Below are 26,567 nucleotides of genomic sequence, written 5' to 3' on the forward strand. Positions count from 1 at the left end.
CTAATGGATTTGCACTGCATACATCAATGCCGTCAACGGATCTGCCATATGCGTCATGTTTGGTGCAAAAACCGTAGCAATATTGTTTGCATTCATCTTATTGGGATGTTCCATCTCGACAACATCATCCATAAGATTAATAGCCCAACCGAGTAGAGCTGCTTCGGTTAAGGGAAGAAGCCTCACAAGATCAGCACAGCCTTCCTCGGATCGACACTGCATTACATCATCAGGCAAAAGAGAGTCCAATACCCCAGTTGGGAGTTCTCTAAACCAAGCCTTGATAAGACCAGCCAAACAATGAACGTCAATCCCCTGTGAAACCATACCTCTATTAAGCTGTTCTCTAACGTATTCCTCCTCGCTGTTTTCCGCGTTTATTCTGAATATACCTTCAGCCTGTAGACCACCTTGAGCATAAAGACCTTTGCAATAGAATAAGTATTACAGGCACACTATTTCCTCTGGTATTGAAAGACAACTGCATCGATTCTGTAGAAACCCCAAAGACAGTTGTGCTGGCGCTGGGTGCCCTTCATGGTACTTCTGGATCAAACTCATCTGGCAAACCCAAGAACCCATTGAACCTATCAAATGTAACATGTGCGACATGATGCACATTAGTCGGCCAACCAATCTCCATCCCTCCTCCAGAAAGTTCTCCATCAGTCTTGCAAGCAATCCAAAAAGATTTCCTGAAAAGAGTAAGAAGAAGGGCTAATAGAGACAATTGATCCCTTTCACTTTTCTTAATTTCCCCATTATCAACAATTGTAACCCTAGAACCCACTTCTTCCATCTCTTCAACTCTCTCCACTTCATTGTTGATGACAGGGGAAGAAGAGGGAGCACACGTTAATGAAAAAGGGGATGAAGATTGAGGGGAGTGAATAACTTCTGTCATGGCTACTACTTGGTTTCAATTCCAATTTTACCTTTATTTCAGGAACAGTAGGAAGAATCTCATCTTGATCTTCTTCGTCAGTATTTTTGCTAATAGTTTCATTATCCCTCAAAAACAAATTAAGTTAATATACACCCTATTAATTAAGTCTTGCAAGAACATAGTCAATAAACATCATATTAATTAAGTTAAAAATTAAACCGATCACTTCTTCTAGCCTAGCGGCAACAAGGGGTGGATATCCTTCAGACCTCCATGAGGTCCTGAGTTCGAGTCTGTCAGACGGGGGTGGCCAAAAGATCCGATCCGCCGGATCGAATACGAATCGGGCAAAAAGAATTTCGGATATCCGAAGCCGATCCGTTTTTCTTTACAAACCCAAATAAAAATATTAATAAACAATTACAAAAAAAAAAATCTGTCTCTTCCTTTTTCTCTTTACAAACCCAAACAAAAATACAAAATCTCTCTTTTCCTTATGTTTTCTCCCATTTTCCATTACAAACCCAAACAAAAATATGTCTCTTCCATTTGTTTTTCTTCCTATTTCCCTTTAGATCTATTTGTGAACCTATTCTCAAATCGTCATTATTCATAACTAAAATCCTTAATAGAACAATTTCAATTTTCTAGCATATGAAAAAAATTAAAAATATGAAAAAAATCGGATCAGCGAGTATCCGGTTGGCCGATCCGGTATTTTCGGATCGGATAGTGGTCGGATACCGGATCGGATACGAATCCCAATTTATGAAAAAAATAGAGGCGGATATTAAAATAAAAAATTAATTAAAATTTTTTATTGTAGAATGTGATGAATTAAATAAAAGTTTTTTTTAGGTAAAAAGTAAATGAAAATAATAATTTTTTGATAAATTTTAAATTATGCTATTGAAATTTTTTCGATCAAAACTAAATAAGCAAACATATCCTAAGGTCAATAATAATAATTTTTTAAAGTGAAGCTTAGGCCTTGTTTGGTGTGGACTGTGAATTCTATGAAGAATCACACTCATCTCTCTATGTATAACATGTCCTAGAATTTTTCAAAACTAGATCCAAACAAGGCTTAATCACTTGTTACAAAGATATTAATTACTGTCTGGGCATTTCAAATCACAACAAATGAGCAAGAATTTATTAGCAACAAAGACATCACCACAATTACTACAAGAGTTGTCAAAATACAATAATTCTTTGTTCAGAGAAATCTTATTCCTCAAACCCATTGTTCCAAACAGTATATATCATGTATTATTGGACAATAATATTCCTTTAGTAATCTGAAATTGAGGAGATCAGGCAAACCAAACTAGAGTTTCATTTGCTCTTGTAGTTGTTCCTGTTAAACACAAATGTCTTAACATAAGACAGTTCTTTCTTGCATTTCAGAAAATTCAATCATACCATAAATAACTAGACAAGCGACAAACTGACCTCAGTTACAAAGAACGCATGGAAACCATAAGGAACCCTGTGAGGCAAATCAACAACAGCAACAGGCTCAGACGACATTGTTTTAGCATCAAGCACATTAATCGCCGATTTTCTGCATTCACAGATCGAAACAAAAAGCAAAAACAACTTAATCATACCACTCTGCTTGATGTGATGAGCCCAATTGGAGCTCTTATGTAGTATACTACAAATAAATGATTTAGAAATTACATACCCAGTGACCTCATCATGAACAAAGAATATCAAGTAGCCATCATCTTCTTCAGAAGTAATACCAGGTTGGCGAGGCACAAAAACTGCTTCTGAACCGAATCTATTGGGTCCCAAGTCAAACAGGCCTAGAACATTTCCTCCAACTTCAATATTTTCCTTTTCAGATTCTGGCTCTGCCTCCAAATCAAATTTGACAATGCCAGTCACTTTGGCAATACTGTTAAGCACGGTTCCATAGACATATCGCTGCTTCCTGTTGCAAAATAGACAAGATGAATTTGAAAGAACAAAGATATTTCCAAGAATAACCCAAGAATAAACATATAGTAAATTCTTGCCTTCCAGTATAGCTCTCATTCACCCTTGGAAAATCAACAGAAGGGGCAGATAATTTTCTTTGAGAAGCCAAACCATTTTTCATGTTGAATCTCATTTCGTACCTAGTAAAATATAATATAAGAAAATCAAGGAGATTAGTGTTATTTATGATGTAATTATATTCAAAGAGTTTGCAATCTCTTACAGTTCATTACTAAAATTATCAAGTTTTCCTTTGACACTCCCGCTAATCATGTCCAAGTCTGGTTTTTCGAGTCGGCAAGCGATCAAGACAACTTCGTCACCTTCCTCCCAAGCATTGGCTGAAAATATGAAAATTTCAATCAAACATAACTATTAACTCTGTATGTTATAGGTCAAAACTACTATATGAGAACAATGATTTTAAAACAAAGAAGAAAGTATTTCCCATTTTCTTTTCTGTTGTCTATTATCTGTCATGTTCCGTCACAATCCACTTTGGAATAAAAATCGCATCAAGCAAAAGCTTACCATTATGGAAGATAAAGCAATTTGGAAGCTCAAACCATTTAATCAGGAGTTCATTCTTAGCATATCGAGGAAGTACACCAAATCGGGCTTTTTTAGTCTCATCAAATGAAAAAATTAGTTTATTTTCCTTAACCATTTCCTGAAAAAAATTGCATCAGGATTATGTCAAAAAAAGTGTATTCTATAACTATATAGTTCTGAAATGAAAACCTTTTTTATTTGTGAAAATGTAAAACATACCTTTGGTTTGAAGTACAAAGGAAGATCCAAGAAAATAGCATAACTTTCAGTGATTGCAAAGTCGTGCATCATTATAGGTGCTGGAATTGTTATGGGAACAGGATCATGCATGAAGCCATCCTTGGAAATAACTCGATATGTAACATATGGTGCCGTATGTGAATAGCCAAAAGTGAACATTTCACCTGAGTGGAATATTCTCTTGAATTAAAATATAGTTGCAGTTATTAAACACAGTTGAAAGTGATTTTTGTAATGTGGGAATTTTACCGGTAAACGGATCCACCTTTGGATGAGCTGTAAAAGAATGCGACAATCTCTTGTCATAATCCAGCAAACCAACAGTCTGCAGATCTCCGTCTTCCAGAACTTTTAGAACATCTTTATAAGGGAACATAAAAGATATTTCAGTTCAAAGAAATTCTAACAAAAAGAACCACTTAGGCTATGTTTGGATGAGTGAAATTAGAATTAGAATTTGAATATCAATTCCAATTCCATACATTGAATTTCAATTCAATTCATATGTTTGGAGAAATCATTGAATTGTAATTCTTAAGAGATTTGTTTGTTTTTTTCTTCTATTGGAAGAATGTCATCAATGAAGAATTGCAAGTTCTTATGAAAAACTGAATGTGGTCTATGTGCAAACTTCCCAACATTAAAATGACCATCAGATGCAAATTACAAACCACTACAATAATATAATACTAAGTTACTAACATCTGTGCTTTTTTTCTTAGTTTCTCTCTACTCACTTAATTATCAATTTGTCACTTTTAAAAGCCTAAAAACATACAACCGCATATAAACTCATTTCAGCTAATTAACAAATAGTTGGAAGACTGCATTGGTTGTGCGAGAGAATACTAAATTGGAATTTGAAGATTATTAGAGTGAAATTGCACCTAAACAAATTATGCACATTCTAACTCTAACTTGAATTCCTTAAACAAACAATAGAATTGGAGCCTCCAATTCCAATTCAGCTTTAACCAAACATAGGGTAAGAGAAATCTACAGAAAGACCATCCTCCTACAAAATGAATCGAAGTCTATGAATTTTGATTCAATTGAAAAAGGAGTAAGCCTATTTTATTCCGGATTGGAGTTCCATATTTCTAAGGATTATTAAAAAGATCATATGTGAGTATGAACAAACAAAAATTAGCAAATATTTATGAACATTAAGAATGTGGATGTTTTGAGGATAGGGAACTTACATGGCTTATCTGCCTCTGACAAAGCTAATAGCTTGCCATGGTGATATACCAACGCAGTATTCGCTGAAGAATAAGAAAATGATGAGTTTTCACTATAGTGTCGCACTAACAAGTTATAAGCAAAATCAATTATAAATCCTATATGTGATAATACACGAAAAAAATCAATAACAACGGTACATGTGTTTACTGAACTACCTGTTGAATTTCCATACGAAAGATCTAATACTTTCAGCTTCGCACGCAGCAGTTGTATGTTAACCATGATTAATCCAAAGAAGCCCTTAAGATCTCCAATCTGCAAATTGGTTTTATACAGAAATAAAACACGATTCATGATGTATTCAACATACACTTTTTCGATGAGAAGTAAATGACTATAGAAATAGTATGATTGTGAAATTTACGACAGTTCAGATGCGCACCTTCATGAACTTGGATCCTCCAAAAAACCCTTCTTGTTTCAGGCGTGATGTCTTAACATAACGAGATACATATGATGCTTTTCCATCTTTTATGCGCAAGCCATGAATCATACTAATCATGTGAAAATCCTAATTAGACTGCATACTTTAAGACTACTAGATTTGATGGAAAGAATTCTAGCAGCCCAATTTATTAACAAAGAAGTTTGATCAAATTAAGACCAAGACATAGAAGGAAAAGGAAAACTCACCCATCACCATCAAACCTGCAAATGCATCAAACACAATAAAATCTCTTCAGATGAAAGAAGAAGAGCAAATTTAGTATTCAAATCACTACCAAATGTAATTGGTAGAAAGAAAAAGAACAACTTACCAATGGTATCCAGCAACAGGGGCAAACTTAGCGTTAGGTCCAACCCGAACAAATTCACCATTCAAACAATCCTAGAAGGAAAGAACAAATACCCATCAACGGAAATGATACTAAACAGATAACTGATATAAAAATAGATGTAAAACTCACCGGAAGATAACCCACAACGGGAAGATCCTTGCAAGGCGGAGTCTCATCGACAGGAGCAAAATTGCCGGATAGATAATGAAGAGGCTGCTTTGAATCATGCATAAACTTGACAAACAACTTCTCCAACAAATCAATTGCCTTAGCAGCGATTCCATTTTGAGGCTTAGGGTTTACCAACACCACCCCACCATCGATTCTCTCGTCGTTTTCTTTCTGCCCCATTGTTATCTTCGCTCAGTGATTCCACCCACTTCTCAAAAGTGAACCAATACTGTCTTTATATATGTAGATAGATAGATGAAAGAGAATATTGTTTGATTAAACAAATGGAAGGTAAAAAAGGCGTCTTTGTGCCGTCGTTAGAAGATAGATAGAGAGTCCATCTTCTTCAGTTGCTCAAACGGACAAAATTCTGTCTTTTGTCGATAACTGCGCAACGTGGCACAATTTGGCGGGTACAATTTTTTTTTTTTTTGTGGAATTTCATAAATCCAAATAAATAGATAACTAAAATATCTACATTTAAGTCTTTTATTTATTTTTTTTTATTTTAATAAAAAAAATCAACATAAGATAAACAAGAATCATTTTAAAAATATTAAAAATTATATATAATTAAAAGTTATTGATAAGGTAATTTGATAAAAAAGTAATATTGATAACTATTTAGCAAAAAAAGACAAATAAGAAAGAATCACTTTTATTTTTATTATAAAGTTTCAAATATTATGAATCTAGATAAACTATTAATTTTCAATATACTCAATTTATTTTATAGAGATTAATTAATTATTATTAAATGTTTTTTTTAATTAATCTACTAGGTTATGTAAAGACATTTTGAGCTTATTTTTTGAAGAAGAAAAATAGCTTGAAATTTGATTGTGGCTGTGGAATTTGTTTTTGAAAACTATGTATTTTGTAATAATCACTGTTAAAAATATTTTAAGAGTTGTCAGAATAAAAAGTAGAGTGATTTTTTATTTTTATTTGGAATAAAATATGTGATTAAAATAAATAAAACTTTTTAAGTGAAAAGTTAAAAGAAAAGTGATTTTTAAATAATTTACATAGACAAATTATCAAACTTTTTTTTATAATTTTATAATTTTTATATAATTTTTTAAAATTACATAATTAGTTTGACAATATTTTCATTAAGTGATATATTATTAATATTTTATTATGGATAACATTTTAATTTCAAATGGTTCAATTTTAATAAATTTTAAATCAATTATATATTATATATTATTACAAATACAAAATATGATGATTAAATTAATTTTTTTTAACTTATTAATAAAATTAATTATTTAAATGATAATAAAAATTAACACTTTTGAATTTTTTTCTTATTGTGAATGCAACAACACTATAATCTTTCAATTTATTTAGTTCTGAAATTCAATGTCAGACTTGAGATAATATATATTATATATTTTGGGTCTAATTAATTGTTTGTTGAGATGTTTTCCTTTTCCTTACATTTGCAATCTTATATGGTTCATTATTTCAGTCTCATTATTTATCGAATTGAAATGCCTAATTATTTTTAAAAATATGCAAATGTATTTTTTTTTTTTTAAATTCATGATAGGAATTTAGAATGTTAATTAATATTATAGTAACAATTTAGGGAGATATTTGGTTTGAATGCTAGAGTTTGAATAAGAATGAATTTGATAGTAGACTAAGATTGAAAAATATTTGGTTATTCTAAAATTTTTGTTTGATTTATAAGCTGAAATATTATGTATCATTATACATATTAATGAGTCAAAAACACCAAATTCATTATCTCAGATCTGTTTTTTAGTGGAAGTATCATAATATTCAAATGTAACAACCATACCATAGTTGGTACTACTAGGGTAGGAATGAGCATTATTTAGATTTACCCAAATTCATCCCTAACTCAAAATATTAATTTGGGTAAGTTAATTTGGATTGGGTTGAGTATGAGTTAGGTAGGGTAAACATAATTTGGGTTTACCCAAATTACCCAAATTATATAAATTTAATTTAATTCTCTATTATTAATCCAATATAAACTAATCATCTTTCAACTTCAAGTTGAACACATTTTTTACATGTTTAACACGTTTTTCACACGTTTAACACATTTCCACACTCATAACACGTTTTTTAAACGTTTAACACATTTTCATATTTTTGGCACGTTTAACACGTTTTTGACATGTTTAACACATTTTCACACTAATAACACGTTTAACACGTTTTTGTCACGTTTAACACGTTTTTGTCACGTTTAACATGTTTTTCACAAGTTTAACACGTTTTTCACATTTTTGACAAGTTTAAGATGTTTTTGACATGTTTAACACGTTTAACACATTTTTGACAAATCTAACACGATTTTTACGTTTTTGGCACGTTTAACACGTTTTTGACATTTTAACACGTTTTTGATATGTTTAACACGTTTAACATTTTTCACGTTTTTAATAAGTTTAACACGTTTAATATATTTTTGACATGTTTAACACGTTTTTCACATGTTTACACATTTTTCACATTTTGACACGTTTAACACGTTTTTGACATGTTGAGCACATTTAACACGTTTTTGATTCATTTCACACATTTTAGCATATTTAATACGTTTTAGTACGTTTTTCACGTTTCTGGCACATTTTTGCCATTTTTAACACGTTTTTGACATTTTAACACGTTAAACATGTTTTTACACATTTAACATATTTTTGACATGTTTAACATGTTTTTTGCACGATAACACATTTTGATAAGTTTTAACACATTTTGGCACGTTTAACACGTTTAACACGTTTTTGACATGTTTAACACATTTTTTTACGTTTTTGGCATGTTTAACACGTTTTTTTACGTTTTGGCATGTTAAACGTGTCAAAAATGTGAACACGTGTTAAACGTGTCAAAAACGTGTTAAACATGTCAAAACTTGCCAAAAACGTGTTAAACATGTCAAAAACACGTTAAACGTGTCAAAAAGCGTTAAACGTTCCAAAAACGTGAAAACGTGTTAAACATGTTAAAAACATGCTAAACGTGTAAAAAACGTGAAAACGTGAAAACGTAAAAAACATGTTAACCGTGTCAAAACGTGTTAAACGTGCCAAAAACGTGAAAAATGTGTCAAAATGTGTTAAATATGTCGTAATCGTAAAAAACGTGTCAAATATGTCATAAACGTGTTAAACATACTAAAATCATGAAAAACGTGTTCAACGTGTTAAATGTGAAAAACATGTAAAAAATGTATTAAACGTGTCAAAAACATGTTAAACGTGTCAAAATGTGCCAAAAACGTGAAAAACGTTGAAAACATGTTTGAAATGTTAAAAACGTGTTAAACATGTCAAAAACGTGTTAAACGAATAAAAATGTATTAAATTAGTCAAATACATGTTAAACGAAAAAATAAAAAAATAATTTGAGTTACCCAACTCAACCCATACGTAACCCATATTAGTAAATAATATGAGTTGGGTTATGGATTGGGTAAATTTAATTTGGGTTGAATATGAATTAAGTAATACGGGTTGAGTTTATCCGTTAACTCACCCCTCGATACTACATAACATATTCAACAATGATTTAAATAATAATTTAAATGTGATTTTAGGTGGGGATTTTTTTTAAATGATATAAAAAATTAAGCGTCAAAAGCTCTTAGATATGAGAGGGATAAATTTTAATGGAGGGTTGATATAAATTTTTTATTTTTTTTATTAATAATAAACCTCACTACTATAAAGTCAACACCTAATTTTTTTAAATTAAGAAAATAATTTAGGGTACGCAAGTCATATATATTTGCATAATCTTCTCTAGGTTTCTAATGTCATGCTGTTGACGAAGATGGAGATGACGATGGTAAAGACAAAAACTACAACTCTAGCGACGAAGATAACGATGGTGATGATAATATTGTGATGTGCAAGAGAATATTCATGGTGATGAAGGAGAGAAAATAAGTGCATTTAGAGATTCTTTCTTTAGCATTCAAATTGTGGCGACGTAGTGAATAAACACATTAGCAAATTATGTTTCTCGGTTATTATTAATTTGCATTAAAAATCTTAAATATAATAAAATATTATCTTAAACAATTAAATTATTTTGATTGTATAATTCAATTATAATTAAATTTTAGCATTTCTAATTAAATAAATAAAAATATATTTTTAAACTATAAATAATATAATAAATATAAAATTAATATACATTTCAACTAAACATATAAATTAAAAAACATTTCCAGTTACACTCATACCAAATGCAATAAAATAAAAATTATTTATTGATTTCTCAGCCAAATTCAGATTCAGACCCAGCTCCAGACTAACCCGTTTCTAAATAGTGAATGCAACTAGAGTTTATGATAATTTGTGACAATTTACTAAAAATAAAATCAAAATGGAGGCTAATGAAGAGAATGAACTCTGCTTCATTATATGATTATGCATTGTTGACTAGTGAGTAGTCGGTTCACACTTAAGTTAGCTAAACTAGTTCTGTCCTAAGATTCATTTGTTTGACAACATTAATATTTTAAACTATTTTTGATATAAGGAGGATCTAAACATTTTTACAAAATCCGAAAAAAAAAAATTAGAAAACGACTCAAGATAATTTTCTACATTTTATGGAACTCGAAAATTCCGTTTAGGAGTAGCAGTTTGGTCATTTTTATCTTATTTTGCCTAACTTGTAATGTCTATAACTTGTGCTATGTGTTCAAATAATATGAGAAAAATTCCACAACAATCCTCAAATTATTTATGAATTTTTATGTACTAACCTCAATTTTTGGACACATTACAGGTTTAAGCCATTTCCAACCAAAACCATTTATCAATTTTCGGTCCATATTTATCACCTACATTAATGCAGGTAACTCGTCTAAACTAATTGAAATTTTAATCTAATGAAATGTCTTAGTCTATATACATTTATGACTCCTTGAGATCTTAGACATCCTATAAGAATGGAATAAGCGTGTCCCCTTTAGACGTAGGTTATATCCTTAGATGAATAACTCAGGTTTAGAATCAGGATAAAAGTGTCATAATTCTTCGCGTTTTGAAAGACTAACTATTTCATAGTACAGACTGTCCATTTAGACAATTGGTCCTTTCCCACACGTTACCAATCACCGAATCCAAAAAAATTCTAAAATTTATATTTTTTAGTTTCTCTTGGAGCATACTAAGTGATGACTCTTAAAAGAGAGCCAAAAGTATGTCTAACTTATGCTAAAATCTATTTTGGTTTCACATCTCAATTTTGGTGAGACAACTCCCGAGTGAGTTGTATCCTAATATTATTTTTCGAGATCCGAGAGGAAGGTAAACCATGATACTTGTCAAAGTAATCAATTAAAACATTTTTCTAAAACAGTGCACAAGTCAAGTCTACCATTTCGGTTTCTCATCCCATTCGGGATTTGAGAGGAAGGCAAGGGATGGTTCGGCCAATTTCGGATAGCACGATCCTACCTTAAAAGATGAGATTAAAATGTTTTAACATCGATAAACTTTTTAAAATAACGATCCCACCTTAATGGAGGTGGTTCAATCGATTGAAATTGAGATGTTTACTCTTAGAGTGATTCATGAAAGTCAGGTTATTAGAGAAGATTAGGTAAAGTCTTGGTATGATCAACTTGCGATGATGGAGGATAAAAGATTAAACGCCTTTTGTAACACAAGTTTACCAGAAAAGGATGTCGAATGTATTCAATAAAAATATAAGACCTTAGGAGAGTGAGTTTTAGTTCTACAAAAGACTAAAGAGATTGTGGATCAAAGAGGAAAGTTCCAACCTAAGTGGGAGGCTCCATACATCATTAAACAGATCTTGTCAAGTAGAGCAAGGAGGTTGTCCATGCTCAACGGAGAAGAATTCTCGGCTTCCTTCAATCTAGATGCTCTCAAAAAGTATTATGTCTGATCCAAAGAAAAGGGAATTTGATGTATATGTATCTCGGGATTAACGATCGTGTAATGAAACCTTATTTTTTTAAAATTGAGGATCGCCCTAAAAGTTCAAGAATTTCGAATAAAACAAAAGGTGTGTTTCACCAAAATTCTACAAAACCATACGTCAATACTATGGGCATTTTTATTAACATAAAAATGGAAATAAAAAACAAACAAAAGAGTTATTTTCACTTGGGGAGTTTTCAAATTGATTTTTCATGCATCAAACTACATCTGAGCATAATTTCTCCGCCCAAAGAGGATATATAGGAAGAATAGTCCTTATAGTTGGTCATAAACAAAAAATCATCATTTGTCTTTACTCGATAGAAGTGAAGGAGATCATGATACATTTTCGTCAAGGTGGACAAGGATACATGAAACGAGTAAGCTTGGAAGATGAAATTCCTGAACTGATTATTCGCTTCATAAGAAAAATAATCTTTCTACAATGAATTAAAATTGGAACAAAGAGGTTGTCCGACTAAATTCATATTTGTATCCTACTGTTTCTAAAATATTTCATCAAAGGAAGCGAAGGAGAAAAAATAAGATCCTAGCTTGAAGTCATGTAAACTAGAAGGATTATCCTATTTTCCAATTGAAAAGAAGAAAGGAGATTGAATAGTGAGCGAAAACATTCATTAAGGTTAAGGCATGGAAATCACAATCGGGTATTTGCTAGATGTATCGATTCTGCTAAATGATGCAAAAAAAACAAGATTTTTTTTGTGTTACTTAAGGTATTGAAATCACCATCGGGTATTTGTTAGATGTATCAATTCTATCAGATACGCCTCAGTTGCTAAAACAATTTACTCACAGTGGTTAGGATATTGAAATTACCACTGGGCATTCTCTAGATGTATTAATTCTACCAAATATACCTAAAGCACGACGAAACTTCTTTGAACCAAGAGGTCTAAATATTTCTCTAAAAAGAAAAGAGGGACATGATATGTTGAAATTTCGAAAAACGTGGTGCCAAACTAGGATCCAAGACAAACCCTCAATATTCAATGTCGAGCGTAAAAAGAAACAAATATTGAGCAACTGTTTGCATACAAATATGAATCAGCTAATGATGACTTCTTCGTTTAAAAAAAAGGAGAAGGATAAAAAAACAAAAAAAAGATGAGTTATGAAGGTAATTAAAAGGACGAAGGCACATAGTCTTAAAAACCGATTTTTTTTCAATCTAAAATCAATTGATTGAATGAAATGATCAAAGTCTCTTTCGAACTTTCAGGTCATGCATTAAACCCCTAGTTTGATAGTAAGGGCATTTGACAAAAAATGCATTTCATGAAAAGAATCCTCTAATTCAATATTAGGGGCACTTCGAAAATATGTCTCGTGAATAAAATCTCATAGTCCGACACTAGAGGAATTTTGAAAAAACACATATTAGGAAAAAAGTCCCATAGTCTCATACTAGGGGAATTTCAAACAAAATAATAATATCCCCTAGTCTGATACTAGGGGCATTTTCGAAGAGAGGAAAAAATTAAAATGTAATTCTTGAGACAATCTATTTTAGGATTAACATTTGCCTGAATTATGAGTTCATGAAGTTCACCTAAGACCGCAAGGTTGCGCGACTCCATCAAGACCTTCTTAGCTTATGATCAAAGGTAACATGTTAGGTCAAAAGTCAAACCTTAAAAAGACTTTATTATATTGTGGTCAAAGATAACATTTGCAAGGTCAAATGCCAGACCTTAAAAAAGAATTTTTAGCTTGTGATCAAAGCTAACCCGTTGTTGGGTCAAACGCCAAACCTTACAAGCTTTTATAGCTCGGTCAAAGTTAATCCATAGTTGGGTCAAAAGTCAAAACTTCAAAGCCTTTTTAGCTTGTGGTCAATATTGACATGAAAATTTTTTTAGGAGCTAATTTGTAGTTGGGTAAAAAGTCGGGACTTTAAATTCTTCTAGCTTGTTTGAAAGACATTTATGTGATGTAATATCCTCCTAAGACGCGTTATAAGACATCTACAGATGCATCATTCTCCAAGGGTGCGTTGTAAGGCATTTATAGATGTATCATCCTCCAATAAATTCGTTGTGAGACGTCTAAGAACACATTGTTTTGAAATAACCCTAGTAGGAGTCAAATACTATGAAAAATGATCATAATTCAAAATCGTACAATGATCAAAAAATCGTTGGGGATAACTATCGAGTTAGAGAATAATTATCAAGATTCGAGCTGTCAAAATCGTAATTGTGCGTTCATTAAGTGCATTAATATGCAATGACTATCGACTAAAATATGTCATTGCAGGATTAATCATCAATTTGATTTGTCCAACAACGACTATTAGTTACATTATTAATGTGTGGTTATTGACCAAATTCAACTACTATGACAATCAAGTATCCAATATTCCGATTATGATGTGGTTGTCGACTAAAATCAACCACAATGACAATTACCTATAACACAATGATCAGATAACGCATTGTTAACCAAAATTAGTCAACGTTATGATAATCATGTGTTATTTTGATGTATTAATACGTAATGATTGTCGACCAAAATCAACCATTACAGGATTAATTAAGTACACCGATCTTGTGTAATTGTCAACCAAAATCAATTACTATGACAATTGGGTATCAGGTATGTTGATAATGAGTGGTTGTCGTCCAAAATCAACTACTGTGACAATTGGGTACCTATAATATATCGATTAGATGATGACTATCGACCAAACTCATCCATTGTGAGATCAATCATCAACTTAATATGTTGAGCAACAACTATCCATTGATACATTAATAATGTGTAGTTGTAGACCAAAATCAACTATTGTGACAATCTGGTATTAGGTATGGGTGTAAGCGGTTCGATTTGGTTAATCTTTTACCGAACATTTCATCACAACCATTGGTGTCAGTTTTTTAAAATCTTCATACGTTGGTTGATGGTTAAACATCGGTTCAGATTTTGTTTTGGGAATTTGTAAAAGTGTGGACACAAGGGAGTTAAGTACATAGCCCGCAAACACCTGATGACTCAAACTCAAGACCTCTCAAGGAGGCTAGGGATATCCACATCTTGTTACCGCTAGGATAGAAGAGGATATTTTCTCAATGTGACAACAATGGTCAGTTCAGATTTGTTGGTTATAAAATCGGTTCAGTCGATTTAGTAGTTTAATCATTGAAAAATAACAAATAACAAATACAATAAATATGTGTACCAATATTCGAATCCCAAATAAAAATCTCATGTTGACATTTTATCACAAGCCTAAAAGGATTTATATTAAAAATATATCAAAACACGTATATATATGATCGGATCGATTAAACCGTCGGTTTGTATTATCTAAACCGCCAACCGAACCGACTTAAGTCTGTATAGGAAGTTATGATCTAGATAGAACTCGATTCGGTCGGTTTTTCATCGGTTCGGTTTCAGTTTTACTTACACCTCTACTATCATTTATGCCGATAGAGAGTGATTGTTGAATAAAATTAACCACCATGACAATTAGGTACCTATGAGATTAAATCATTAACTTCATATGTTGAGCATCAACTATTAGAATATATGCTGATAATGTGTAGTTGTTGACTAAAATCAACTACCGTGATAATCGGATATCGGGTATGCCGATAATGTGTAATTGTTAACCAAAATCAACTACTTTGACAATTGAGTATCCATAACAAGTGGATGTGAACAATGATTATCAACCAAAATTAATCTTCATAGTAGCAAGTTTTCTTCTATTTAAAAAAGAAGAAAAAAATCAACATAATCTAAGGGATGCATTGTTAAAATCTAAGGGATGCATTGTTAAACATCTTATCTTAAGAGATTCTTATCCCTAAGACATCATCAGAGAAGGAAGAAAAGAAGAAGTTACTTATCGAAATCTAACTTCTTCTACGATATGCTTTAAGCATCACAAGGAAGAGTCGTTATCACTACAACAAAAAAGACTTCCGGCGACGCTTAAAAAGACTTCTTCCAACCCTTAAAAGCGTCGCCAAAGATATTACCGACACTTATTCTTGCGTCGCCAGATGTAAGGTGGGCGCAAGTTCTTACCACGCATCCCCTCTTCTAGCCTAGTGACAACAAGGGGTGGATATCCCCCAGGCCTCCATGAGGTCCTAGGCTCGAGCCCGTCAGACGGCAAGTTCTGCGCCTGGTTAATTGGTTAAGAATGTTTGCAGGCTATTTACTTAACCCGCGGGGATTAGTCGCACTCCATAGGAGTAGCAGAACCCAGCGTTCTAAAAAAAAGTTCTTACCACGCTTATTTAAGCATCGGTACAAGCGTTGCCGAAAGACAAAAATTTTAACAACGCTTATTTAAGCGTTGACAACATTAAACAAACGTCGCCAAAAGTCTATTTTATTTTTAAACTATTTTTTTTAAAATTATTTTAAAATTTGTTTTTTTTTATTTCTATTTTCATTTTAGATGTTATTTTTTTTTTAAATTAAATAAAAACACCACAATTTCAAATATAATAAATAAGACTTAAATAATTAAATAAAAAGAACATTAATTAGTTAACTTAACTATTTATTTAAATAAAATGTATTAATTTTCAAGTAATTAGCTCCCATAATATAGAAGTCTCTTAGAACTTTACTACTTTTTACCTACATAATCCTCCTTTGTTGATTTGAATAAAGCTATTTCTATAATATATCTTGGTCAATCTATACACTTGAGCACACACACTTGACGATCTCTACTAGAATAATATCATACTAATATCTTCTTGGAGTTTGATTTTCCAATTTTTCCAAAATCTTCACAAGCTCTTGTTCAACTTTAAACTTCTTCTTTTTCCAGAGTATGCAACATAATTTCACATCAATTGTCAGAAGCATCAATACTATACTCCAATACTAGGAATACCACAATTTTTTGCTTATTTCCTGCAGTTTTTTAACATCATACAACGATAGTTTTTGAAAATAATCTATTTTTTTATAAAGATTGACAAGCCTGAGAATTACCTGTGTAGATGTCATCATGGTTTGGGTTCTCCCTTGAAATCTAACTTCACTTTTTGGTAACATGTCAACCTTTCCCTTGAAATTAATAACTATAATTCATATACTAGGAAAGGTAAGAAATAAATACACTCAAGATGCAGATTATCATAGAAGGAAGAAGGAAAAAATTATCATAGAACGACATGTTTATATAAAACTGCAAAAATAGTTACAGCCACATTTACCCTGCAGGAAAAAAGAACTATCATTTAACAAAATATCAGATCGTTAAAAATTAGACACATAAATTGCATAGACGTGGAAACAATAATTAGTTTAAGTTTACCATAAGTTAGTTTCTATGTGTTCATCCAAGCCAGGATTTTTAACATGTAGTGAGCCACCAGTGCCCATCAAACTACTAGCTTGCAGCGAAAAAAACGAGATTCAGATGTAAACAAAAGAGAAAAAGAACTAAGATGAAAGCTTTTCATACTAAGTCAAGAAACATAAACACATTCAGTAACTAATAAAATCATAGGTCATTACTATGTTAAATGATACCATTCAACTAAGTCAATAATGACAAGGTCCTCTCTACAGCTATCAAGATACAAACCCTGAGCCAAGCGCCAGAAACCCTGAGCCAAGCGCCAGATCAACAATACCATCCCAGATTACACATACTACAGAAAAATGATAAATAGGTCCAATGAGAATAAATAAACAGATAAAAGATAATATAATTCACCATATATTTGTAAGCACATACTAAGCGTAAACAAAAATTTACCTCAAGACTAATTTCAAAAGATGCAATAAATGCTGAGATAAATGTTCGTAAAAAACTTCGATAACCTGCAACTGGACGGACACTAATGAATAAAGCAGATGTGAAACTTACATAAAAGGCTATATAGTTGACAAGACAGAAGCATATAATGAAGGTGTGGTCTTGAGCAAAGCATACCCAAGAAACATTCAGGATATATGGGAACTAATAATAAGAGCAGAGTAAAGAGTATTTGCCAAGAAACTCACATCAGAACCATTCAGTATCTCACTTTCAAGAATTTCAAGAAAATAATTTAAGAATACAACTTCAAATGCTTGACGAAGATGACCAAGATGATCATTTCCTGCAACAATATTAGGCATGTAATTATCATATGCAATAAATATTTCATCCAAATATAGCATATCATTGAAGATCATACCATCAATATACTATTTTTCTCTTTTCTAGAAGAGATAACACGAGACAAAGGAACCATAACCATAAAAGAAACCCTAAAGAAAATGCAAGAACATAATAAACAGACCTGATCACCTAAAAGGCTTTTTATCATGAATCATTTGGAGGAGGCTTTCAAGGTTCAGAGTTTTCATTAGGATTAGTAGAAGTTGCAGTTTGAAATGATATATGGACTGAACTTCTTCAGTTGATACTATCAACTTTTCTAAATTAGAGGACCCAAATATGGCTCCATGTAATAAGGTTCAACTAGGTGAATGTAGTCCAAAAAAAGAATGTAAAGTTAGACATTGCAAGAACAATTACTTCATAAAGTTCACAGAACTGTTTCCATTGCTTGCAATTACAAACACTATAGGACTCATAATATAACAGGAAAATAATATCAAGGATCAAACTTTCGAAATTAAGGTCTTTGGAGAGCCCTTCATCTCTCTATATTTTATTACCTGATACCTAATTGAAGATTCAGTATCAATTCATAGAATAATATATAGGATCAATACATGTTTCTGCTGCCACTCTGCCTCACATTTAATGTTGTTGGTACATTAGAAACTATAGAATCGTCTAAAATCAAAGGAAACAAGTTAATAAGAGTTTATGAATACAAGAACTAGTGCATTAAGATTTTGCAAAGTTCTTCATTCATATAAGAACTTTTGCATTTTGATTAAAGATGATAATAATCACATAGCTATTTAGCCATAAACAGAGAGATTCATGGAGATGTGAAAGATGATGCATCAAAATGATCGACACATGATCAATCAAGTAGAGTCTCATATTTGACCAAGACTAGATAAGCTAAAGACTAGATCTCGATATCGATATGAAAATTAGAAGCTGTTGCATCAGAAGATCTACAAAATAGAGCAATATAATGATGAAGGTTTAAATATAGGACTCCAGATACAAAAAGAAGGCAAGTGGGTATGTAGCTGAGCATGAGAAGTAGTAATGATATAAATGTCGTACACTATACACGCATATAAGAGAATAATATGCATAGCCGACAACAACAACACAACCAACGAGTTTTCTGTAAGAAAAGTAGGTATCGATTTTTACGCTACAACAGCAGCAACACAACAAAAATCAACAAAGAGTAAGACAAAATTGATAAACTTAGAAACGTGCTGTGAGAAAGGCTTTTAACCCAAGAGTGTCATGAGCATATGTCTACGGTAGTCATTTTCTAATAACAAATTGAAATTGACCTAAAATGATTTGAATTAGCTTATGCCTTCATTTTCTCCAATAGTCTTTATTGTAAACCATTAACAAATTAATACAACCTCAATGTATTCACCATTTCCCCTTGCACAAAACAGAGATGTGTTCATCACATAATGTCATTTCAGCATTGTTATGTTGTTGCACATAGTAATTTCAGTAATATAATTAGCATGATATACACAATTAAGGAAGATTTATCTCAAACTACTAGAGATATACAAAGTAACATGTTAATTCTATGTTAGGCACCTTAAAGTCAGATAAGCATGGATCTATGCGGGAAAAAAGATGAATCACCTTGGCAGAGTCCATGTCGTTTCTCTTGGAAGCATCTTTGATTGCTTTTTGTACACTTTTCTCTTCATGCTGTATATCTATAAGATAATCAAAGAATGTGATTATGAACAAATGAATAGATCGGAACAAACAATGATAAATTTTCCTTTTACCTCGGATTTGACATTCGATGTTGCGACATTCCTGGCGAAGATGTTGTCAGTCTCTCAATTACTTAGGTATTGGCTTTATAATGTTCATCACTTTCTCCATGGTTTCTCTTTCAACAAATCCTTGATTCTAATTTATATCTCACTAGAATTCGGAACAAGATCAAATTAGCACCGTTAATGATAATGGAGATGGAATCTATGAATCTCCAAACCGAATAAACTCTAAGAAGAAGAAGATTACCCCAGTCTGAATCACATGATAATGTAAAAAAATCTGCTCAACAAATTAACCCTAACACTTAAACAATAAAGAGCGTGCCTCCTCAAGAGATTGAAGGAATTAGCGGACATAATAGAGAGAGAAAAAGTGATGGTGCAATTTTTCTAGAGGAAGGGAACTGAGGTGGAGTACGGAGTTGGGAGCCTAATTAGGTTTTAAGAGAGAAAAAATTGGGGAAATTTGATGAAATGGTCCCCATAACAGGCTAAAATTCAAAAATGGACCGCGCCTGCTAATGTTGGCAAAAAGGGCCCTTTTGCCCTACGAAATGTCGGAAATACCCCTCGGGCGCCAGATTTTACGCTTATTGACGCGAATTATCATTCACGCGATTTAATCTAAATCGCGTGATTTCATTAACGCGTTTTAGATGAAACGCGTGAATGATAATTCGCGTTTTTCAATTAACGTGAATTCCCATCCACGCGTTTCATCTAAATCGCGTTGATGAAATCACGCGATTTAGATGAAATCACGTGAATTGCAATTCTCGTCTTTAGTCTTATATATAACTTTTTGGCCCTAATTTAAAACAAAACCTCCCCGATTCTCCCTCCCCGGTTAGGGTTAGGTTTTGATGTGTATTATGTCGTTTATATTGATTGATATTGATTTATTTAGTGTTTAGGGTTTGGTTCTGGTTTCGTTTATGTGTGTAAATGCTTTTAGGGTATATGACGAGTATTATATCAGTGTTCTTATTCTGCATGCATGCATTTCACGGTTATTCATTCATTTCTCGTTTAAGAAATGACATTTTTGTGTTTGTTATGTTCTTGTGAAGAAATGGTATTTTTGTGTTTTCTTTGACTGTGTAGGCTTAAGCTTTAACTTTTGCTGCTTTACTGCACCTTAATAGAATGTCAATGAGGCAGGATGAGTTGTTATATTAAGAAATGACACATCATATGCTTAATGTATTTAGAACTGTCCATTACCGCACCTTTACTGCACCTTAATGTATTACTGCACCTTAATGTATTACTGCACCTTAATGTATTACTGCACCTTAATGTATTACTGCACCTTAATGTATTTCTCAATGGTTAATTCGATTTGCTTACTCCCATGTGTTCCTTGTTTTGTAGATGGAGTCCACTATAATACCCGAGTTTGCTGGGAGGGTATCTTGAAAAACCAATATGGGAAATATTGCGGCCAAGTTTGCGAAAATGAATCTAACTGAAAGGGTAGAGGAAACCCAATTCAAATTCTTATTCAAAGGGCACCCGTTACTGCGGTTCTCAGGAACGATTATACACCACATGCTTCTCAGGAAGTCTAGCTCAAATTCTATGGAGATGAAGTTCCTTGTGAATGGAGAAGAGCTGTGCTTCGGGATGAGGGAGTTTGCATTGGTTACATGTCTCAATTTTGGGAGATTCCCTGCGGAGCAAACGATTTTCAATCAGGTTGAAGAATCTCCAACTTTGGTTCTTAAATATTTTAAAAGTATTCCAATTATTAGAATAGCAGACCTTCATTCAAAATTCCTGTCCTACTCTGATAGGGAAGATGCATGGAAATTGGGGCTGATATACCTTGTTTCCCATTATCTCTTTGCCCTTGACCCGAACAGGATAATAAATATGAAACTCTTCAGCATGGTCGATGACATCGACACCTTCCTCAATTTTCCATGGGGAAAGGTGTCCTTTAGAGCAACCATGAAGGGTTTGACCAAGGACCTTAATCGCTACATGACGCTATATCTGCAAAAGAAGAATGCCGTCTCGGGGAAGAAGAACAAAGACAAGGACAAAGATGTCGATGTTTCTTATACCGTATATGGGTTCGCACTAGCCTTACAAGTGTGGACCTATGAGGTAATCCAAACGTTTGTCCCCAATCTTGCAATTAAAACGACGTTTCAAACGGAAGAGCCTGTCTGCCCAAGGATAATACAGTACAAATCAAAGAGGAAGAGCACCGCCTCTAATCTTCACACTGCCTTGCAAAGCTAGATTGTTAAGAAAATGGAATTTTATGAAGAAGAGAAGATCTTATATGCTGGGGATGACTTTGAAGATATGGGAGGTAATGTTTATGATGTCTTTTTTGATCTTGACTGCAGAAAGAGGAAATTTGGAGATATTGACGATGGAGTTCCTCATAAAAAAACTGTCATGAGGAAGAAAAGACAAATTACTCCAGCCAAAGCCAAACCTTCCACGAGAAGAATAACCCACAACCCTACCCCCAGCACCAGCACCAACAGCTCTTATTCTGTCGAGAGTTCCGTGAGTAGAAAAGACGAAGACGAAGGTGAAGAATCCTCTCCCCCGACTCCAACAGCAACAACTCCCTATGATAGATGTAGATTGGATGAAATTTCGAAGGAGCTAAATGAATTCAAAACAGAAATGAGAACTGAATTAATTCTCATTAAACAGATGTTAAAACAACTACAACAAGAGTTTGGCATATTATCAGCCACACTAGGGGAGGAACAGAGAAGGAGAAGATTTAATGTGGAAGATTTAATAGAGAAAAAGAAGGAGAATGATGAAGAAAAGGACGAGGAAGATTTTGAGGTGAACACTGAGGTATGAGTTTGAATGATGATAAATTTCTTACATTTGGCAATTCTTACATTTGGCATTTCTTGCATTTGGTGCATTTCTTGCATTTGGTCTAGTTAAAGGGTTTTTTGTTTTTTGTAGGATGGGCAGGAAGACAATGTTGTGCTGATTTTGGAGAAAGACAATATTGGGTCTGTGAAGGAGAAGACAGATGAAGATGGTGAATTGAATATCGAGGTATGCATTTCTTGCATTTGGTGCATTTCTCGCACTTTGCATATTTCTTGCATTTGGACTAATTGAAGGCTTTTCTGTTTTTTGTAGGATGGGCCGTTGTTGGAGATAGACAATGTTGGGCTTGTGGAGGAGAAGACAGATGAAGATGGTGAATTGAATATCGAGGTATGCATTTCTTGCATTTGGTGCATTTCTCGCACTTTGCCTATTTCTTGCATTTGATGCATTTCTTGCATTTGGTGCATTTCTCGCACTTTGCCTATTTCTTGCATTTGGACTAATTGAAGACTTTTCTGTTTTTTGTAGGATGGGCTTTTGTTGGAGATAGACCCTAGAAATATTGAGGAGGCTGATGTGGTTGATGGGAAATCCGATGTTGGGAATGTTGAGGAAGCTGTGGAGGAGAAGGTGGAAGAGAAGGTGGAAGAGAAGGTGGAAGATAATGAAGATGAGGTATGCATTTCTTGCATTTCTCGTAGTTTGCCTATTTCTTGCATTTGGACTAATTGAAGACTTTTCTGTTTTTTGTAGGATGGGCTTTTGTTGGAGAAAGACCCTGGGAATGTTGAGGAGGCTGATGTGGTTGATGGGAAATCCGATGTTGGGAATGTTGAGAAAGCTGTGGAGGAGAAGGTGGAAGAGAAGGTGGAAGAGAAGGTGAAAGATAATGAAGATGAGGTATGCATTTCTTGCATTTCTTGCATTTGGCATATTTCTCGAGTCGCGGAGGGGCCTAATTCAATGATTTCTTTGTAGGTGGACGATGATTTCGTTGTGAAGAGGGGTAAGGAGCTGGTGCAGAGGGGTAGGAAGCTGGTGTAGAGGGGTAGGAAGGGGGTGCAGAGGGGTAGGAAAGGGGTGCAGAGGGGTAGGAAGGTGGTGCAGAAGAAGGTGGACGATCATTTCGTTGTGCAGAAGAAAGAAGAGAAGAAGGAGGACAAGCATATAGATGAGGATGTGGTGGAACTGGAAGATGCATCCCACATCCAATTTAAGAGAAAGAGGACGACGTCGAAAGCTATACTTAGTCCCTACATCGTCCCTCGTCCAAGAAAGAAGACGATTGTTGTTGATCCTATGTCGAATTGTAATCAGAAACTGAGGACAGAGTTCAGGAAAGAATTTGCAAAAGGGGCTAAATTTGAGAACATCCAACTCTCTGATTGCACTGGAGACCTTAAGTTCTTCACTACAATTCTGAGGTTAAATAGGTGGCTAACTGATGTGGAAATGAATGCCGCAATTTCACTGCTAAGAGCAAGAGCATTCGCCTACCCTAAGGCATACCCGACGGATTTCACCATCTTAAATTGCCAGTTTGCCCCTTTGCTTAAATCATTCTATGACGATTTTGTTGTTGACTCGGTTGATCCAGAAAAACCAGCTGGCCATATTTTCTCTGAAACCATTTACCACTACTACTGGGGTAGAGAAGATAAACATATGCCCTGTTGGAGCAGTGTTGATGATGTTTACTTCCCCCTCAACCTCAAGAACCTACACTGGGTACTGTGTGTTATTCGATTGCAAGAATGGAGAATTGATGTTTATGATTGCAATCAGACAATTTTCAATGACAACGATTTTGGAGAATTCATGATAGCCATTTGTGAGATGTTGCCACCCTTCCTTCATAAAGCAATGTATGAACTTGAAATATCCAGGTATCCTAACATGAGAAATGAGACTTTTAGATTCCAGAGAATCCCACATCCTGAAGTACCAAAAGCAGAATGGAGTGGGGACTGTGGCATTTTTGTATTAATGTATTTAGAGTACCTGACTGCTAAACTTGGTCTAGAAAATTGCATATCAAACAATATGAAAATATATAGAGAAAAGTGGGCAGTCAGGTTGTACCACCAGATTTTAGAACCATGAAGTTGTAAACACTGAATTATTGTTGTAACATGTTGTGTAAATACTGAATTATTGTTGTAACATGTTGTGTAAATACTGAATTATTGTTGTAACATGTTGTGTAATACTGAATTATTGTTTATCATCATCATTATAGCCATGAATGTTGTAATAGGTATCATAAAAATGACTCAATATGACTCATGTGAATTGTAATACCCGTGAGTCATAACTCACGCGTATTACAATATGACTCACGTGAATTGTAATACTTGTGAGTCATAAATCACGCGTATTACAATATGACTCACGTGAATTGTAATACCCGTGAGTCATAAATCACGTGTATTACAATATGACTCACGTGAATTGTAATACCCGTGAGTCATAACTCACGCGTATTACAATATGACTCACGTGAATTGTAATACTCGTCAGTTATGACTCATGTGTATTATAATATGACTCACGTGAATTGTAATACCCGTCAGTTATGACTCACGCGTATTATAATGATGCGTAAGTCACGGTATGTCATTAGTATGGCCAACCTGGATGTATTATACAATCTGTATACAACTTACAAATAAAAAAATAGAGACAATATTCATGTAATTGAAAACCAACAATCTATATACAACTTTCAAATAAAAAACTAGAGACAATACTCAAGCAATCAGTATACAACTTTCAAATAAAAAACCAGAGACAATATTCAAGCAATCAGTATACAACTTTCAACTGAAAAACCAGAGACAATATTCATGTTTGTGCCTGAGATGATGGAGGCTGAGATGATGATGCTCTTGCAGCTCTTGCAGTAGAGAGTGCATGCATTACTAATTTGCATGTTGCCATGTTATGACCTTGACCACCACATGAGCTACATCTTCTCGGTACCTTACGAATTTCACCTTGGGATGACCTACGCTTTGTTTGAGGTCGCCCTTTCTTAACCTTAACAGGTGGTTTAAGGCACACTCGTTTCTTGATATGTTCTGGAATATCCCAATACTCTTCATGACAAACTGGATATATTGTTTCCGCATATGCATTGATCCACAATTCACTTGAGTAATACCTGAAAGATAACAATTGAACATGTGAGAAATAAAGTTAGTTAGATAGATTCAATAGCAAATAAAGTAAAGTAAAATAACCTTGAGCAGAACTCATAGGCATCCAATCTATGGGTACGGGAAGCAGCCAGGGCATGAGTGCAAGGAAGACCAGATACATCAAATACCCTACAACTACAACTCATTCCTTTCAAGTCAACTTTATAATCAGATTCACCGTCATGGACATAAAACTCGAATCGGTTAAGTGGATGAACGTTATATAATCTGGCCTTCTCAGCTTGATCACGTAAGAACTTTTCATAATAAGAAGATAAACGATCATTGTGATTAGACGCTTTTTCTCTTCTACTATTAAACCAATCTTGTAATGTGAATCTTAAATAATCAGCTAAGATTGATATGGGATACTTTCTAGCTTCCCTACTTTGACTATTGAAGCTCTCAGCGTAATTGCTTGTCATTTGATTGTATCGTTTACCAGGAAAAAAGGCACGACTCCATCTCTCAAACCCAATATCTGCCAAATACATGGCAATACGAGGGTCCTTAGCATTGATCTTGTCAAAATGCTGATTAAACTTCAAGATTGTGTATGCTTGAGAAGCCAAACCAAACTCGGCGTGGTAGTGATCGGTTTTGAATTTGGCCATAATATTCATCTTGATGTGATATGTGCACGCACCATGGTCAGCTTCTGGAAAAACAAAACACAAGGCATTGGAGATGCTTGGGTGTCTATCGGATACGAACACGAGATCATCAACCAATCCAATTGCATCTCTAAGTTTTTGCATGAAATAAGTCCAGGAGTTGTTATTCTGTGAATCAACAACGCCGAATGCAACAGGATAGAGTTGTTCATTCG

At 33.6% G+C, this 26,567-nt stretch overlaps 1 protein-coding gene and 1 pseudogene across 1 annotated transcript; both read right to left on the reverse strand.

The window, feature by feature from the left end:
- Window positions 1-904, reverse strand: LOC124939998 (annotated as a pseudogene).
- Window positions 905-2,026: 1,122 nt separating this feature from the next.
- LOC124919536 (carotenoid 9,10(9',10')-cleavage dioxygenase 1) lies at window positions 2,027-6,129 on the reverse strand. Its single transcript, XM_047459795.1, has 14 exons — window positions 5,821-6,129; window positions 5,671-5,741; window positions 5,546-5,560; window positions 5,295-5,406; window positions 5,068-5,167; window positions 4,870-4,932; window positions 3,917-4,027; window positions 3,647-3,831; window positions 3,407-3,545; window positions 3,099-3,216; window positions 2,914-3,015; window positions 2,577-2,828; window positions 2,342-2,453; window positions 2,027-2,246 (listed from the first exon to the last, which is right to left on the reverse strand). The coding sequence occupies exons 1-14, from the start codon at window positions 6,040-6,042 to the stop codon at window positions 2,217-2,219; spliced, it is 1,632 nt and encodes a 543-aa protein (XP_047315751.1). The 5' UTR covers window positions 6,043-6,129; the 3' UTR covers window positions 2,027-2,216.
- Window positions 6,130-26,567: the final 20,438 nt, after the last annotated feature.

Source organism: Impatiens glandulifera, chromosome 1 (assembly GCF_907164915.1).
Source record: "Impatiens glandulifera chromosome 1, dImpGla2.1, whole genome shotgun sequence".
Taxonomy (NCBI): Eukaryota; Viridiplantae; Streptophyta; class Magnoliopsida; order Ericales; family Balsaminaceae; genus Impatiens; species Impatiens glandulifera.